This window comes from Eutrigla gurnardus (assembly GCF_963514095.1).
Source record: "Eutrigla gurnardus genome assembly, chromosome: 22".
Classification (NCBI taxonomy): Eukaryota; Metazoa; Chordata; class Actinopteri; order Perciformes; family Triglidae; genus Eutrigla; species Eutrigla gurnardus.
The window spans coordinates 19,193,110-19,211,705 of record NC_139933.1 but is presented as its reverse complement, the minus strand read 5'-3'; the positions used below and the strand labels follow the sequence as shown (position 1 = coordinate 19,211,705).

At 45.2% G+C, this 18,596-nt stretch overlaps 1 protein-coding gene across 1 annotated transcript in view; it reads right to left on the bottom strand.

Moving 5' to 3' along the window:
• ttyh2 (tweety family member 2) overlaps positions 1–18,596 on the bottom strand; it is a 119,033-nt gene that overhangs the window by 29,346 nt on the left and 71,091 nt on the right. The window contains exon 5 of the mRNA XM_084002124.1: positions 16,893–16,988. Coding sequence (XP_083858250.1) covers positions 16,893–16,988 — 96 coding nt within the window. The remainder of the gene's footprint in view (positions 1–16,892; positions 16,989–18,596) is intronic.

Genomic DNA, 18,596 nt, shown 5'->3' with positions numbered 1-18,596 from the left:
GAATCTTTCGGCTGCTCGGCCACCCTCTTCAGCCACTCCCCAGAGACAGCTCGACCCGCCAGAACCCATGGAGATTGGTCGTGCCTCTCCACTCCTGCAGAGCGCCAGCGTCGCCTCTCATCCAACCTCTGCCTGTACTGTGGGGCCAATGGTCATCGTGTCGCCACCTGTCCAGTAAAAGCCGGAGCTCATCGGATATAGGAGGGATCCGGTTGAGCTCGATGATCACCCAACCCTCCACCAGCCGTAAGCCCCTGTTTCAAGTTCGACTTGTCCTCTCCGAAACCACCCATACTTTAGCCGCCCTGGTGGACTCCGGTGCCGAGGCTAACATCATGGACCTCGAGCTGGCCCACCAGTTGGGGTTGGAGAGTCAACATCTGCCCTGTCCTGTCCCAGCCCGAGCTCTGGATGTCCATCTCCTTGGCACAGTCACCAGCGTCACTGCCCCCATCTCAATGTTGCTGTCAGGTAACCACCATGAAACTATCCCAGGCCAACCCCTCATCCTGGGCTACCCATGGCTTCGCCAGCATAACCCCCACCTTGACTGGACGACTGGGACAATCACTGAGTGGGGTAAGGACTGCCACCAGACCTGTTTGCACTCCGCCATGCTACCCTCCAGTTCGGTGCCCACCGATTCTGTCCCTGACCTCTCTAACGTCCCCACGTGCTATCACGGACTCCGGGAGGTATTCAACAAGGCCAAGGCCACTTCTCTGCCCCCACATCGGCCCTACGACTGTGCCATAGACCTCCGTCCAGGAACCGCTCCACCCAAGGGTGGTCTCTACTCTCTTTCTGCCCCCGAAAGAGGAGCCATGGAAGACTACATCAACAACTCCCTGGCAGCCGGAATCATCCGTCCGTCTTCTTCCCCTGCTGGTGCTGGGTTCTTCTTTGTGGGGAAGAAAGATGGGTCCCTCCGTCCCTGCATCGACTACCGGGGCTTAAACGACATCACCATCAAGAACCGGTATCCTCTTCCCCTGCTCACCTCTGCCTTCGAGTTGCTCCAGGGAGCCACGGTCTTCACCAAACTTGACCTGAGGAATGCTTACCACCTCGTGCGGATAAGGGTGGGAGATGAGTGGAAGATGGCATTTAACACCCCCACTGGCCATTATGAGTACCTGGTGATGCCATTCGGTCTCTCCAACGCCCCAGCAGTGTTCCAGGCTCTGGTTAATGATGTCTTACGGGACATGCTGAACAAGTTCGTCTTTGTGTACCTGGACGACATCTTGATCTTATCCCGTACCCTGTCCGAACACACCCGCCATGTCCAGCTAGTCCTTAATCGTCTCCTGGAGAACTCCCTGTATGTCAAGGCAGAGAAGTGTGAATTCCATGCTCGGTCCGTGGTCTTCCTGGGATACATTGTGGCAGAGGGGAGCATCCAAATGGATCCAGCCAAGGTCTCGGCTGTGACTTCATGGCCCTTACCAGAGAACAGGAAGAAGCTTCAGCAGTTCCTCGGGTTTGCCAATTTCTACCGCAAGTTCATCCGTAACTACAGCACCGTTGCCTCCCCTCTCACCGCCCTGACTAGTCCCAAACTGCCATTCATCTGGACCTCGGCAGCCGACGACGCCTTCAGTATCCTCAAGTCACGCTTCACTTCTGCCCCATCCTTCAGATGCCTGACCCAGACCGGCAGTTCATTGTAGAGGTGGATGCCTCTGATGTCGGAGTTGGCGCTGTGCTCTCTCAACGAGCGGCAGAGGATGGCAAACTCCACCCCTGTGCATTCTTCTCTGGTCGACTTTCGCCATCTGAACAAAATTATGACATCGGCAACAGGGAGCTGCTGGCAGTCAAACTCGCTCTGGAGGAGTGGCGCCACTGGCTGGAGGGCTCAATAGTTCCATTCCTGGTCTGGACCGACCATAAGAATCTTGAGTACATCCGCTCCGCCAAACGACTGAACCCCAGACAGTCCCGCTGGGCTCTGTTCTTCACCCGCTTCGACTTTACACTGTCTTACCGTCCTGGGTCACGCAACACCAAGCCTGATGCCCTGTCCCGTCAGTTTCAGAGAGACGATATGCATACCAAGGAACCCGTGCCCATCCTGCCTGGCCCCTGTGTTGTTGCTGCCCTAACCTGGGATGTTGAACAGCAAGTACAGGAGGCTCTCCGCAACCACCCTGGACCCAGTTCATGTCCTGCAGACCGTCTCTTTGTCCCCGAAGAGTTGAGATCCCAGGTCCTACAGTGGGGACACAACTCCCGTCTTGCTTGCCACCCTGGATCCACTCGGACCTGCCATCTGCTCACCCAGCGGTTCTGGTGGCCGTCTCTAAAGAGGGACGTTCGAGAGTTTGTTCGTGCCTGTCCCACCTGTAACCAAAACAAGTCATCCAACCAGCCCCCAGCTGGCCTATTCCAGCCACTACCTGTGCCCTCACGACCTTGGTCGCATGTCTCTCTGGACTTTGTTACTGGCCTACCCCCATCTGACGGCATGACTGTCATCCTCACTATAGTGGATCGTTTTAGCAAGATGGCACACTTCGTCCCCCTCCCGAAGCTGCCATCTGCCAAGGAGACCGCCCAGGTGGTCCTAGACCACGCCTTCCGGATACACGGGTTGCCAGGGGATGTCGTCTCGGACCGGGGTCCGCAGTTCGCTTCCGCCTTCTGGAAGGAGTTCTGCCATCTGCTGGGGGCCACAGTCAGTTTATCCTCTGGATTTCACCCCCAGTCCAATGGCCAGTCGGAGCGGGTAAACCAGGACCTAGAGAAGGCACTCCGTTGCATGGCATCTTCCAACCCCCGGGACTGGGCAAAACAACTGACATGGGTGGAGTATGCACACAACTCTCTTACCTGCTCTGCCACTGGCATGTCACCCTTCCAGTGTGTGTATGGCTACCAACCGCCTCTCTTCGCCAGCCAGGAGGGGGAGGTCACCTGTCCATCAGCCCTGGCCTATGCCCGACAATGCCGCCGTACCTGGTCTCAGGCCCGCGCCACACTCCTCAGATCTGCCACCAGCTACGCCATCGGGGCCAACCGTCGGAGGACTCCGGCACCGACCTACCAGGTGGGCCAGAAGGTGTGGCTGTCGGCCAAGGACCTGCCACTCAGAGTTGAGTCACGAAAGCTGGCTCCACGGTTCCTTGGTCCATTCCCCATCCAGAAGATCATCAGTGCAACTGCTGGGCCGGACCCGGCACCTGACCTGGATTCTGATCGATCAGAGGAATTCTGACCCTCCGCCGGCTTCCCCCTCCGCCCGCCCGGCTTGGTGATGCTTCTTGGGGACTTCTGGGGCCGTCCCTTAGGGGGGGGGGGGGTTCTGTCATGAGCTCTCTCTCTCTGCCTAGTAACTCACTAATTGCATTCATTTTCCACCTGTCTCTGCTCTGCTCCCGTTTACCTGCCAGCTGCATTGCATTTCCCACTCACCACCTCCAGTATAAAGAGTCCTGCTTTTCAGCTTGGCCTTGTCAGACCGTCTGACAGACCGTCTTCCCTTATACATATACTCAGATACAGAAAAAAAACTACGGAAAAAAACGAAAAATCCAATCGTAAAACATATGATAAAGATATGGTATGATGTAAAAAAATATTTAAAAGAACCACAATCATTGTCATTATATAGTCCAATATGGGGTAACCAGTTATTTCTACCAGGTAGAGCCGATGCAACATTTAAATTATGGAACTCTAAGGGACTCAAAATGATTAAAGATCTTTATTTGACTGATTCAGGTGTCATGATGTCTTTTGATGAGTTGAGGTCTAAATTTAATCTTGATAGGAAACACTTTTTCAAGTACCTACAACTAAGGAGCTTTGTTAAAGTAAACCAAGACAATGCTCTTACTAGACCTCTACACTCAGATTTGGAAACAATTATGACAAAAGACAGTTTGAAAAAGGGTATTATATCAGAGTATTACAAATTGATGACATCTTACTCTCCTGAAAGTTCACAGTATAAGTTGAATGCCTGGAGGGAAAATTTGCATCTCTCCGATCAAGAATGGAATGTAGCTTGTGCTGGTGCTCATACTAAGTCTATAAATGTACGTCTTAAACTAATATAGTATAAATGGTTAATGAGGACATATGTGACACCTGTTGATTTAAATCGATACAACAAAAACATCCCTGACATTTGCACAAAATGTCTGGAATTTGAGGGAACATTGTTTCATTGTATATGGCAATGCAGAAAAATCAAAACGTTCTGGGAAGAGGTACGAGAAATACTTGAGAAGATCATTTCAAAACAAATTTTACTTGACCCTAAGCTTTTTCTGTTAGGTTTATTCCCAGAAAAACACAATTATAGTAAAAATGAACGAGCATTCATAGACCTCGGCTTGCTGTATGCCAAAACTTGTATTGCAATGTTATGGAAAAAGGTTAATAAACCAAACATAACTCAATGGCTCAGACGGATGTTGTCATGCCTCCCTTTAGAAAGGATAACTTACATATTGAAAGCTAAACAGCAACAATTTGAAAATATCCGGAGACCTTTTGTGAACTATGTTAAAGATTTAGATTTAACAGAGGATCAAGAAAATGAATAATTGTGAAAATAGGGCTAATGTAGTTTATAGGCTAGCAGATTTCAATTTGTTTTAAAGAATGTTGTATTTTACATGTACAGTATTGAGATATATTTACTCAACCTTGTAAAGATTACCATTTTATTATTTTTTCTAAACAGAAGAAGCACTTTCTCTTTTTTATTTTCTTTATTTTGTGTGTTTTTTTGTTGTTGTTTGTTTTGTTTTGTTACGTCGTTGCAGTAATGTAAGGTTGTACTTCATTCTATACAACTGTGACGGACTGTATTGTAAGTTGTTTAAACTGTAATAAAAATATTTCTGAAGAAAAAAAAAAAAAAAAAAGTATATAGAGGTTATTTCTATTCAACCAATTTCTTCAGTGGGATTCTGTCTTGACGAGTAGTATTCTTGACTTTTATTCATATATATTATTCATTAATTTGTTTCAAACTAAAAGTACCTTCTTACACAAATTACAATATTTTGATGTTGATTATTGAGACAGCAGATAATTGATCTGCAAGTTCAAAGGCACAGGTGGATAATAATTGCTATTACTTCTGACTTATAGAGAGTTAGTGAACTGGTATTTTCATCAGATTTTCCAATCCACCATATCATAACATTTGAGATGACGTGACCTTCCCCTTTAAAAGCTGTTCATCACCTTTTATTGCCACTTGCTGCCTTCAGGCAGTAAATAGTGTTTCATACCAATGCCATGATTGTGTTTCCCACTCATTTGCCTTGTTTGCTTAAATTACATTTCTTCCCGGTACTCGGCCTCGTGCTCGCGACAGCCCAGATGATTCCCATCATCCTGGAAAATTACTTTTCTTTTCTCATTTATTTGGTTGCGCACGATGGGCACATGCAATCTTGAAAATCCATAACATCGTATTTGGTAATAGTCTCATGCTGTGTTTACATCCTGACATTATAAGGTTCAGTTCACCCAGTAGATGCTGTGTTATGTTCTCTGGGTTTGAGATTGTTAGCCTTGGAGAGTTCTGCAACTACAACGTAGGTGGTTGGTATTTTATCTGCAGCGCTCAAATTGAACACATCAGCAGCTACACGCACAACCGGAAGAAATCCAAATAAAAGAAAAAAAACTGCTGACAGCGAGGTCAATGGATGTATCTCCCTCCCCTCCCCTGTGGGCCTCTTCTTCTGGTCTAAGCTGTTACTGTGTGTCATGCTAACAGTCGAGCAAGCCAGTCAGAAGCACCAGGAAGAGCCAACGGGCCCCCGGAGTGTAATCCTCCCCGAAAGTCTCCAAACATTTCCACTCTAGTGCGAGATAGCACACGCCTTGGAAGAGTAGGCTCTCTTGACACTGACTCATGTTGTGTGTGCAAAACGGGGGGGGGGGGGGGGGGGGATTTAGTGCAGCTCACACCCTAACTGACCGATTGAGCTCGGCTGGATGAATAGAGGCCTGGCTGGATTTCATGCTCTGTGAAAGCTCCTTTGCAGCAGCAATGAGGGGAAGACATTTAAATAGTGTAGGGGCTAAAGCCCCACGATTCTCGGATGTGACTTCTCAACAAACGAAAGATGAACTATTCACCTTTAAAAGATATACAGACTAAGGTCCCCTCGTAACATCACTGCACGTTTATTTGTAACAAGGCCATTTGGCACGCTAAAGTTATCGCGACGTTCCGAGAACTTTACTGTGTCCTGTCTTAACTAAACTCCGCTGCGAGTCTCCAGGGTTTTTAGGTTAATTCAGAAAACTTCCCATCCCTTGAGCAGCCTAGCTAAGCTGACAGAGACAGCCATCCTCACGGCGGAAGCAAAACAACCGGTCGCCGAGGCAACGACCTCAGAGCGCGTCCCGTCAGCTGTTGATACCTTTAAAAATGAACCCGTTAATAACGATAAAGCGTGTAACTGTGCTTCTGAATACTTCTGCCGTTAGCCGCCGAGCTAACTTGTATCATTAGCCGCCGAGCTAACTTTCTAGCCGCTGTGCTAATCTGCTGTGTGTTGGTGCTAATCTGTAACGTGAAACGGCCCAGGGCCACAAAATACGTCACTTCCTGCCCCAACTCTTCTTCGACTGCGGTCAAAGGAGAAAACAGCTCCCCTGCCGGTTGCCCTCGCAACTGCAGTCAAAATAAAATTAGCTCCCTCTGCTGGTTGCTTAAGCAACTAAACTAGAACACAAGAGCGCCCTAAAGGCTTTTCTTGTAACTACATTCGAATAAAAGTAGAGCTCCCTCTACTGCATGTTTTAGTAATTGAGTTTAGTTTGCAAGATTGAAATCGGATGTGAGGTAAATCAAAAGTGGACTGTAAGTGGAGTAATCCACATTGATCCTGATTTAACTAAAAAGATTATTAAATCTTAATTCGAATTTAAGATTTATTCAACCCACACTCAACCAGATAGATCAAGACTTTGTGCTTTGATCCAAATTGTAATTCATAACAATAAAACATTTTTTTCAAATTTGTTCTCACTCCCTGTTTACCTCGCTCTCATTCAGGTACAACAGAGCATCCTTAGGTGATCAACACCTGACAGTCATTGTTGGATAACTAGAAATAAATTAGTAATTTGACAATCACTAACATTGAAGATAATTTCTCCGCTTAACGGAACAATTCATCTTCAATTAATTAAGTTGAATTAATTGAACCAAAAATAATTAATTCACTTCATCCCAAATAGCACAAATTTACGAAACAAACTTACATTAGATTCTCTGAATTTAACATACTGTGTTATCCCATCCAAACGCACCCGAAAGAAAACTCAATTACCGAACTACCTACACTTAACGGCTAAGCTAAAAGTCAAACATCGGAGATCCCCTGAATATCCGATCTGGTACCTCACAGGAGGACAGTGATGAGGAAAGAAGAGCTGAGCTAAAAGCTGAGATTTACAGACTAGGCACATCCCTCCATGCTAGTCAAAGGTATTAACTCGAGAGAAAAAGTCGAGAAACCGAACGATGAACTGTACGAGACAGAACATCGCCTCAAGAGAGCTAACGAAGAAATATTTGAGCTGAAAACTCAAATCAAAGACTACGTTAAGTGGGAACTAGCGGATCAGAAAGAGATCCGAGATCTGCAACAACAACTGATTGTTGCCAAAGATGCAGTTGATGAGGTATATCGTCAACAGAAAGTCAATGAGGAAGAACTTGCGGATGCTAAGAAAGAGCTACAGGACTCTGACAAGCAGAATCGTAGGCTCAAACTCCTCCTTGATGATTCCCGTCATGAAGCAGAAAGAGATGCTTCACTTCCGAGACCAACTCGAGGAAACTTTTCCTCGGATCCCTCTCCAATGTTCCCAGTTGAACATGGCTCCCACTATCGGGACATCCAGACCCCCCCTGAAAAGGTGAGCCGGGTCCCTATTCAGCGGTTCGAACCGAATTCAGGCACCCTTCCCACGCAGGGTCCCTCAGACAGGGACCTGGATAAGATGGCACGCCACATAAACCGCTTTGAACCAACTCTTCGTGGCGATCCTCACTCCCGCCAATATTTAAAAGATATTGATTTCCATCTGCGGAAGTTTCCAAATGCCACAGTCGACGATAAGATTTACCTGATCATGGTAACTTCTAATCGAGAAGTCAGCAGCTTCCTTAGTCGTCAGCCTGACCACACCAAAGCAGATTATAAGCTGCTATGCCAAGCCATGGTGGAGGAATTCTCTGACTACGAGTCACAGACTGGTTTGATTGCCGCCATGACAGTCCGGCAGGGAAGACAAGAATCTCCCCAGCAGTATTACCACCGTCTTCGGCTGGCCTACTTTGGTTCTACGAATGAACCAGGGATGGAAGAAGAGCACACTTTCAAGTCACTCTTCGTCCAGAACCTCCATCCCACTACCAGCTATCATCTTGGTGTCGCGGCATGCCCAGACACCTTAACGAGTCGACAACTTAGAGGACTCACTCTAAAGGGTTTTGCAAAACAAAAACAGACCACAAACAAATTTGTGGAACCTAACACGGTCTTTAGCCTCGATGCCAAGACCTCAGAATTAGGAGTTTCAAAAACCCAGTCCCACAAAACTCCCCTCCGAAAAAAGCAACAACCCGCCCAAACGAGAAACCAGTCTTTACCTCAACCACCACCAGGGTCTGGTAGAGGACCAACGAATCTCGAGTTCAAACCGAGAGACCGTGTTCCATTCTCACTCTCAGGTAGGTTTTTAACAAACCGCCAGGAGAACCCTCAGCCTTGGAACAACAGAGGAAGTGATCGATGTAACATTCGAGACACTCACCCTCGTAATAAACAGTCCCTTAAGCAGGATTCATCCAACGATGACTCAAAGGGAGATAATACCAAACGAGCTAACCAAGCGAACAACCACAGCTCTAAAGGTAAATATAAACCACCAGGTCTCAACCCAAAAGACCTCAAATACATCAGGCGTATGGTCCAAAGCCTGTTTAAAGAAAAAGAAAAGAAAACTGTAACCAGATCAGTTACCTCAGTGGAGACTGGGACCGCCTCTCGGTCCCATCTACCTGAACACTCACGCCAAAACAAGGGTGAGCCACATCTCCAACTTTTGTGCAACCTGACCGAAAAGGGTAGCGCGCGAAAAGTTTACTTATCCGCAACCCTTGAAAACGAACTGGTACACGAAGCCCTCCTTGACACTGCTGCAGATATCACCCTGATGTCTCCAACGCTGTTCAACAAGTTACGGTCCATAGCGCACCGTTCAAACAGAGACTTGAAGTCGCAGAAGTGCTCCATTGAGATCCAACCGTACGGTCTGGACAATATAATGGTGAAAAACAGGGCTGTGATCCAACTAACTATTGGACAGATGACTTTCCTCCACCCTGTCTACATATCGCCCCTCAACGCCATTCCTCTCCTGATTGGCAAAGATCTGATCAATCGATTCGAACCACTGATTGATCTCAACAACCTAAATATCTGGACACAGGTCCGCCAACCTCTACCCATCGGTGTTCTGCAACAAAATGCCGCTCAATGCTACGCTCTTGAGACGGAATTCAGACCACCGTCAGTCCAAGTTGACCTGCCAAGAATCACTAAAGAGAGTGAATCAGTGGCACAACAAGACACAAGTGGGGGTTCCTCAGAAGTAGTGTCCAATCAAACAATTGGACCTACACAAAATGTTGCATCAAAAGTGGAGCAAGCCACAGCCTTGCCTCCGGTGGCTACGACCACATACGCGCTTCTCGCGACCGCCCCACCTTATCTGACTCAGACTTGGGCTGCGTTTCAAAAACAGTTTGAGTCGCCCTCGCTCACTTGCCCTCAGCCCTTGCTATGACGTCACACGGAGGCCACTTGGAGGGCGGAGGGAAAGTGGGCGGAGGGGGAGTGAAAGAGGTAAATGGAACACACCTGCCCTCGTTCACTAACAGCCCAGACAATCATGGATCAACCACACGTTGTTGGAGTAGCGCTATACTGCTATTCCAAATTACACAAAATATGCGGAGACTCATTTCATTGAGACGAAGACGTATTCTACGCTTGATGGCAATACGGCTGCTTATATACTTACACTTGTAAACGTTGGGCTCTGCCATAACTCTGCAACAGACAGTCTAATTGCACAATTTAAGAAAATGAATTAAATTTAATTCATTTTCTACTTTCTTCTTTCTTCTTCTTCCTTGGTGGTGAATAGACAGCAGACAATGGTGTTTGAGGTTCATTATCGCCACCGCATGGACATATTTTTCGTGCACCACTGCAATGCATTGTGGGTGATATACAGCTCTGAAGTGGCCATCGTTGTTCACTTGATCACTCAGCCCTCAAGGGTCGATCTCACGGAGTTCACTTCAGCTGTTTAGGGAAATGGAACAGCCCTTAAGATGGCGGCGGGGATTCCCCCGAGGGCAAGTGCTTAGGGCAAGTGAGCGAGGGCGACTCAAACTGTTATTGAAACGCAGCTTTGGTCTCACTCCAAGCTCACGACCCAGCAATCAGTAAGATGATACTGCACTTGTCAGATGCCAATGCTCCTCCCATCTCCTGCGAGGACATTAAGTCCATTCCTGGCGTGCAACACTTGTACAAACGCTCGTACATCACTGCAGGTCGTCAAGGGCCTCTCGGTGCGTGTCTCTGCAGCACTCACTTCCCCGACGATCGTGGTACCGCATAGCCACAGGGGGGGTGATGCCACTGCATGCCCATGACTCCCTGCGTACCATACAGAAAAAATTTAAAACGACATGTCAGGCAATCAAGTTGGTGGCTCCAAGGCCACACAAAAAAGAATTTAGAGCAGAAAACCAGGTACAAAAATGTTTTGCGTGCAAATTTCTTCCACACTGGGGAAAATCCAAACATGATGACAGAAAAGCTCTCGCCAGTCGTTTAACAAAACCAAAAGAAAGGTCAAAAAGAGCCAGTGGTCAAATCGGTTCATCAGAACCAGACCAAGTTCAACAAAAATCCTATAGGATTTAACAGGGACCTAAACGTCTAGACACTTGTGGCAGCAGTTAAAAGTGGGGGAAACAAAATTTCAATTGCTAAACAACCAACAAATTGTCTTTACCGAGTAACATCCGTAGTAGCAAAATACTATGTGCCTAATGCTCCGGTCTATCACCAATTGTTTTACCCTCTAGTTGTCATCTCTCCATACTTGCCACTCGAGATAATCATCCACCTACAAGTGGGGGTGATACTGAATCTCAAAATACAATCTACTTGTTGCAGCAACTGCAGAAGTTCTCTAACACACAAGCAGAATGACGTGGAAGTAACAGAGCAACAGTAACAACAAACTCAAACCATAGGACCTATAACAAAAAACGTCCTCATGGTAAAAAGCCCATGGCATGACTCTACATAAGACACTGCGTGCGGTAAAGTCTCACCTTTCTATCGCGTTCATTGACTATGCTCACACACAACGTTAACCTCAGTTATGTTAGACATGCTGCAAGAAGTTGGATCATAGCAGACAGCGCAGCCATAGGTAAGAAACCCATGGCCCAGACTAGCCTAAGATGTGCATGCTACATTGGCTTAAAGAAGCCTGTTATAGATGCACCCATAGGATAGTTATATGTTAAGTTTTACCCTGATAGAAATATCAACTCTGGTCATTAAACTGTTGTATGCCACCTGAACAACTAATCCCTCTGATTCATCCCTCGAATCTACCTGGACGATCCGAGGTTCCCTACGACAAGGCAACATCGGATCGAGTGGGGGATATGTAGGGGCTACAGCCCCACGATTCTCGGATGTGACTTCTCAACGAACGAAAGATGAACTATTCACCTTTAAAAGATATACAGACTAAGGTCCCCTCGTAGCAGATGAGTAAACATTCTCCTTCAGACCACTTGGAGGAAGTGTGAGTCCTCTTTATGGCTCGGTTAGAGTATTTACCCTTAAATCAGAGCATCTACAAGATCTCCACGCACCCCCGAACAAGGAGGACCAGACCTTCAGAGTCACCAGACTTTGAGGCACCTAAACACATCTGGAAACTGATTAACACCTTTGTTTGACAGAGAGCCTCGATTGAAGTATAAAGGATAACACCATATCTCTTCCTCACCATTTGCTCCCAAGGCATGGTGAAGACCCCTTCCTCCCCTCTTGGGAGTCATAAACTAATGACCTGGTCTGCTGGCATGCAGAGAGAGGTCACATGAACTCTGCAGGAAAACATGTTCACATTTTGACCAATCCAAGAAAAGGATGAGATACGTGTTCAATATTAGTTTAAAACCATCCATAATAATCATTGAGGAATTATAAGCATACTGGCGAACGTCCCGTTATTCTACGACGAAGAACAGAGAAGTTATCAAAATTGCTAAAAATGAACAATGTCATTGTAATGGACTAAACTACTGCACTCATGCAGTCAGACGAAAATGAAAAATGTGCTCATTAATCTGCCCGCATCACCCAGGGACAAAATGCTTACTAAGTTACCAAACTTGTTTGGGCTAGCTTGATAGGTTTGCATTGTATGTGTTTGATCAAAGTTCCATTCAACTCTACCTAAAATGATTTGTACAGAGAAATGTTTACAGTTCATGTTTCATTTGTTTGACCTATCATTCTGTGTGAGAACTATATGCCATGTGCCAACTTTGACCATAACGGCGAGATGGTGTTCAAACGTTGTAGTCATAGGATTGCATTTCGTTTTGTTTAACAGTTTAAATCACAAAGATTTCGGACTGTAACTTGAACGGGTCCCTCTTGGACACGCCCCCTCGGTCAGCATAAAAGCTGCGTGTTAGAGACACCAGTTGAGCGTTCTTCCCTCCAGGAGCTTCTTGCGTCCAGGCGCTTCTTGCCCCCCCCCCCCCCCCCCCCCAGGCGCTGGCCACCCGGCCTTCGCCTCTCTCTTCTCTCTTTGTACCCTCTTCAATTTTTACTCCTTTTATTAGAATAGTTCGTTCGACGTCAGATTCTTCAATTTTGCATTTTTAGCTTTTCTTTTTCCGCAAGCCTTTTTGATCAATGCTAGTTCAACCAGCGGCCGCAAGATTTGGCATATTGACTAACGCTTATACCTAAGCCACCCAGACCGAATTCAAGGAGAACACAACTGTTTAACTAAGACGGATTACGGCAAAGACGGACGCCCGCTACGAAACTACCGCAGATCGGCGCTAACGGTTCCCTCGGTCCACGGCAAGGAAGATCCCTCCGGGTCTACGTCACCGACAGGAACAGCGACCGCTTGGAGTTTCAGTAAGCCGAGAAGAAGCGTCCCAAAGTAAGACCGAATCCGCATAATATCTAATATCTGTGAGGTAATTTATCCCATTATTCACTTTTTCCTCTTACTAAGGAGTCCAAATTCTTAGGAAGAACCCACTCGCCTTTATCGCCAAACGTGCTAGATGAGCTGTTAATCACATTTCCAGTTATATTTCTGGCGTTGTATTGGTGTTTTGTTTATTACATCTGTTATTGTTTTATTCACTTTTGTTTAATCCCTAGTTAATCAATAAATTCCCCTAAAAGCATAAAGTCGTTGTCCGTGGATATTTCTTTTGTGCAGAATACAAAGATCCCTATTTCAAGAACTTATGATCTAAGGAAATGAGACTGATTTATTAAATGATATTGATTAATGATTTAATTTAAGAATAAGTGGTCATTAGAGTCATTAACGTGAATTCTATAAAGTTCTGTCTGACCAACAGATGGTGCCCCTTTTACGAGAGCAGGTATTGAAATTGTAGATTAATATACATTGATATACATATTTTAATTTCATAATTTCCTTACATACACAGTTTACGTAGGTAGCATTAGGCATTAACCCTTATCTTCCTACAATAGGAAATCACATTCCAGAGGAGATACAGTTAAACTATAGATAGTTTGGAGATTAAATGAAAGCAGAGGCGCCACATGTGAATATAAATACCACACATACAGTACAGGGTTTGTGTGCCACCGTTTGTTATAATGCCTTTCAGTGTCTACTAAGACATGTGGGAGTGTCATAATTCTGTCATCATATGAATGTTTCCTATCTAGAGGAAAGTGTAAGTGACATGTTAATAACAACTATCATATGTTTTCTCTTCTAATGTTTGGTTATGTTTGAATACTCCCGTGTTCTCCATGTGCTTTTGTTGATCTTGATCAAAAAAGGTCAAATCAATCAAATATTTATCATAAAAAAGGCCTAAAAATACAAAACTTAAAAATGAATGGTGTGCATGCTGTTATTGATTATCATTCATGTCTGAAGCCACTTAAAGCAGGTTAAGTGTTAAACTGGAATAACATTCTTGCATGCTGATACCATGAAATGGCTTTGCTCCCATTTACATTTACATTTACATTTAGGTCATTTAGCAGACGCTTTTGTCCAAAGCGACTTACAATAAGTACATTTGTCAAAAGAAGGAAACAAAGAAACCACGACGTATCATTGCCGATGCAGTAAGAGCTAAAAATAGAACAAGTGTTAGGTCCTCATCCGAGTAAAGTAGTACTTCAAGAGCAACAGTGCTACGATCTGAGTGCTATAGGTAAGCTTTTTTTTTTTTTTTTGCGGGGGGGGGGGGGGGGGGGGGGAGGGGGGTGTCGAGGGAGGGTGTTAGTGGGTCATGCTATGTAGAGTCGAGGTGAAGTCTGAACAGGTGAGTCTTGAGCCTTTTTCGGAAGATGGCAAATGACTCTGCTGTCCTGACATTGGTCGGGAGTTCATTCCACCACTGAGGCGCCAGAACAGAGAAGAGTCTGGACTTTGCTGAGCGACATTCCATCTCTCCTGCAGCTCTCAAATCCAATTTGTAGAGCAAAGCTATCTACACGGCAAAACCACGGGCCAGTTCAGCCCACCGCCAGCAAAGCGCTGAAAGGCAAGTGGTGAAATACAACAACAGTTGGCGGCGTTTGCACAAGGACGTGATCTGATACTTTTGCTGCATTGCTGACAACGAAGCAACCTCTGCATGTCTGTCTGCACCAACTCATTCCCATTAATCTCATCATTTGTTCACATGTATCTGTTGCTCCTGTTCTGTATAAAAGACTCACATCCAGTGTGGCGTGGATTATATTTAAATGAGCCGTCTGGATATAAGGATGTGGACGAGAGGCTGTTTAATTGTTAGGTTGATGGTCAGAACTCAGTTTCAAGCTTTTAGCCGCTTAGATGCAGTTTGTTTTTGTTACGTACATGAAGTAGAGTAAGTGACCTTTCTGCCAGGGAGGTTAAATGGATTTAGCGAGAACAAATGCACAAGGAATAATGTAATGCAGCATTACACAGTTTGCACACTCATTTCCTCAAAGCAACATCTGGACAAATGGAATCTGCAGCAGCTGCTGCAGCACAAATGTGACTGAAATTAAATTCCATGTTGTCTCCCAGTTAGTTATGATTTACTTAGTCTTCCGACCCCCCTGCCTCTTCAATCTCTGCCTTTTAAAACATAAAACAGATTGCCTCTTCTGTATGTAAACATAGGAATAGCCCTGAGGAGTATTCCACCAAACTCGCTAATTAAGGCGGCGCTTACCTGGTTAAGCCTGGTTATAACTAACGCCAACTTCCACTTGCGACTAAACCCATTCCATTAACGCATTTCAGCCGCGCCTTGTTAAAACTAATTTAAGCCAGGTTAACGTTATTGTGTTACGTGCGATCACGGGATATAAAGCTAGCCCAAAACCGTGAATGTCGAATCATCGAGAAAATGGCCGAAAAAACACAAGCTAACTTTTTTTCACCCGCAGAGCAAAAATTATTCATGGACCTGTACGAGAAGTACAAACCCATCATAGGGAATACTGTAGTGATAAATAAAAATCGCGAGGCTGCTTGGGCAAGAATTGCCGAGCGATTAAATGCGTAAGTACCGTCAAGAGTTACATTTTCTAATATAATACTGACAAGGGTTTTCTGAACATGAGGATAGTGTATAGGTAACGTGCCGGCCTTGCACACGTTCGGCCAGGGTTCAATTCCTGACTATGGAAGTTTGTGAAATTTCTTTCTTTAGCCGGAACTCTCTCTCTCTCTCTCTTTTTTTTTTTTTTAGATAGGCCTAGTTAATGCATCTACATTGACCAACACATTTATCTCAACAATTCAATGAACACATTCAATGAACCTATTAATGAACTCACCTGAAAGGAATTTATGTGGCTGACAATTGCATGCAGCAATGCCTTTGTCATTGGGATCTATAACATGCTATTAATAATAACATCTTTATGCCTATCATGTTTTTTCAAGTTATATTTGGGTTCTGGGGAAATTGTATGACATATTTATCATAGTTAAAGTAAAATGTTGATCTAATTCTCTGATCGAAAGACAATTATGCAAGCAAAAAGCTATCGACACAATATATATATCACCACTCACCCAACTGGGGTATGAACAAATGCGAAATACATATGTATTTAGATAATAATATGGCCAGTAGGTGTTCAGGAAATAAACGATTTATTCATATTTTTTTAATTGCAAGCATGTAGACACTTGATGAAAATATAGTCTGTTTGTACTTCATATATGTAATTTTGGTCATTTTTGGTCTTCCACGTGACGAAATCACGAGGACTAGGCTTGGCCGAACCTTCTGCTGGTACAGTTGTTTCCGACAAACAAACTTCTCTGAAACCCCGCTCAAGTAAGCCTGATGGTTAGCCTGCCCCGGAGCAGGCTAGTTTGGTCGGATAAATTTCCATGGTTACTTAGCGGAGAGTGTCTCAAGTCACGTTGAAGGAACGCAACTCTTGCTAAAGGTAGCGAGGCTTATCGAAATTAGCCCAGCTATGCGCTTAGCGAGTTTGATGGAATACCCCTCTGGCCTCCTGTAAATAGCTCAGTTTTGCAGGGTGTATCAGACTCACGTGGTGAGGAGCCAGCGAGACTGCTTCGCCAGCCCCAGACAGGCCAGCAGGCAGATGATCAGGTCCAGGATGAGGAGCAGCAGGTAGGCGAGCCACCTGCAGAGACGCACAGAGACAGAAAATAAAAATAAAAAAGTAAGAAGGGCTTTTGTTAAAGGAACATGTCGGTTTGGCCTCCTATCGGTAACAGAACCATTGTATTCTATCTAATTGACCACCGAAGCAACCAGAAATAGAAGTTGGGAAGTTAAAGAAATCAATTTAACAGTGTGTTTATTGGCTCGTTAGCATGCCCTGCTAACTAGCCTACATTGCAAAAAGCCCTGTTTCCGGACCAACACATGCATGAACTACTACTATCAACGCTAGCAGCTCTCTCCCGCTCTTTATCTTGCAAAATATGTTTTTAACGTGAATCATGGCTACATGGGATGATTACTTTTTTGCTTAGGAGATGTAGCTTTGGCCTCAGTCTTTTTGCACGATATTGTAAACTACTACAATTAGTCAAGGGGCATATGTAAGAAACCTTCGATATGGTTCTACTTTTAAAAAGGAGTCAGCTGGGGATATATAAAAGTTCTGCCAAAGATGGCGTTTCAACCAATGAATGGAACTCACGTTGGCTTAATTAGCTAGCTTGCTATGGCTGATCAAACGCAATAGTTTGAGTCGACAAAATCAGTCACCTGCTAGAAATGAGAAAACCTTATTCTGTCTACATTTGTCTGAAATCAAGGACCCAAAATTTCATAAGAATTTTTGTGGTAATCTTTCAGTGTGAAAGTACAAAAATGCCCGTGAGTTTTTCCCATAGACTTTGGGGAAGGCTGAAATTCAGCAGATAGTTTGTGTGAGTAGCTTATTTGTATCCTCAGGTGCTCAGAGTTGTACAATTGTAGTGTAAAAAAAAAGTGAAAAAAGCTTGTGGGCCCTTGGATGTGGAAGATCGCTGGAATTTTACAGTCATAAGTCAAACTTTTTTTGCTTCATGTGTCAACTTTCTAAACAGCATCCCGCCTCCAACACTGCATCCTCTTCATACATCCACCAGAGACTCCCACTTATTTCCACCTCGAGAGATGCCATCTGAGGTGTGTCGATGCGGCAGGGTTTCATCCTGTCCGGTGTGTTACCCTCCTCAGTAGGTCCATCTGTCATGTGAGCAATGGGGGGGGGGGGGGGGGGGGGGGGGCTGGCTACAAGATTTACACTGTGACTTATCAATCAAAACATTAAATTAAGTCAGCATATATCATCTCCATCATGAAGTCCTGCAGACCTGCACTCATCAGTCCTATATCATCCTCACTTCCTCACGTCCTTTTTAATTATCTCCTTTATTTCCCGCCCATCTGCGTCTCCATCACACTACAGAATCCTTCCTCCAGCGTCCCTCATGCACCACTCTCTCTCCCGCTTCTATCCTCCTCTCTTTCATTCTCTTTAATCTCTCTTTTATCTGCCCCCCTTTCACCACCTCCTTGATAGTTCTTCCTCGTTTCATCTCTCCCCCCTCTTGGTGTGAGAAGCCGGGACGTCAACATGCCCACAGAGGCTCTCTGGTGACACTGCCACCATGTTTGTCTGTCATCTTAAACCAATTAGATTCAAACTGAGAACAGCATGGAGACGCTTGGTGACGGGGCAGTTGGGGGGGGCTTTACACTTATGTAAGATTGGTAAGTACGTCATCAAGAAATT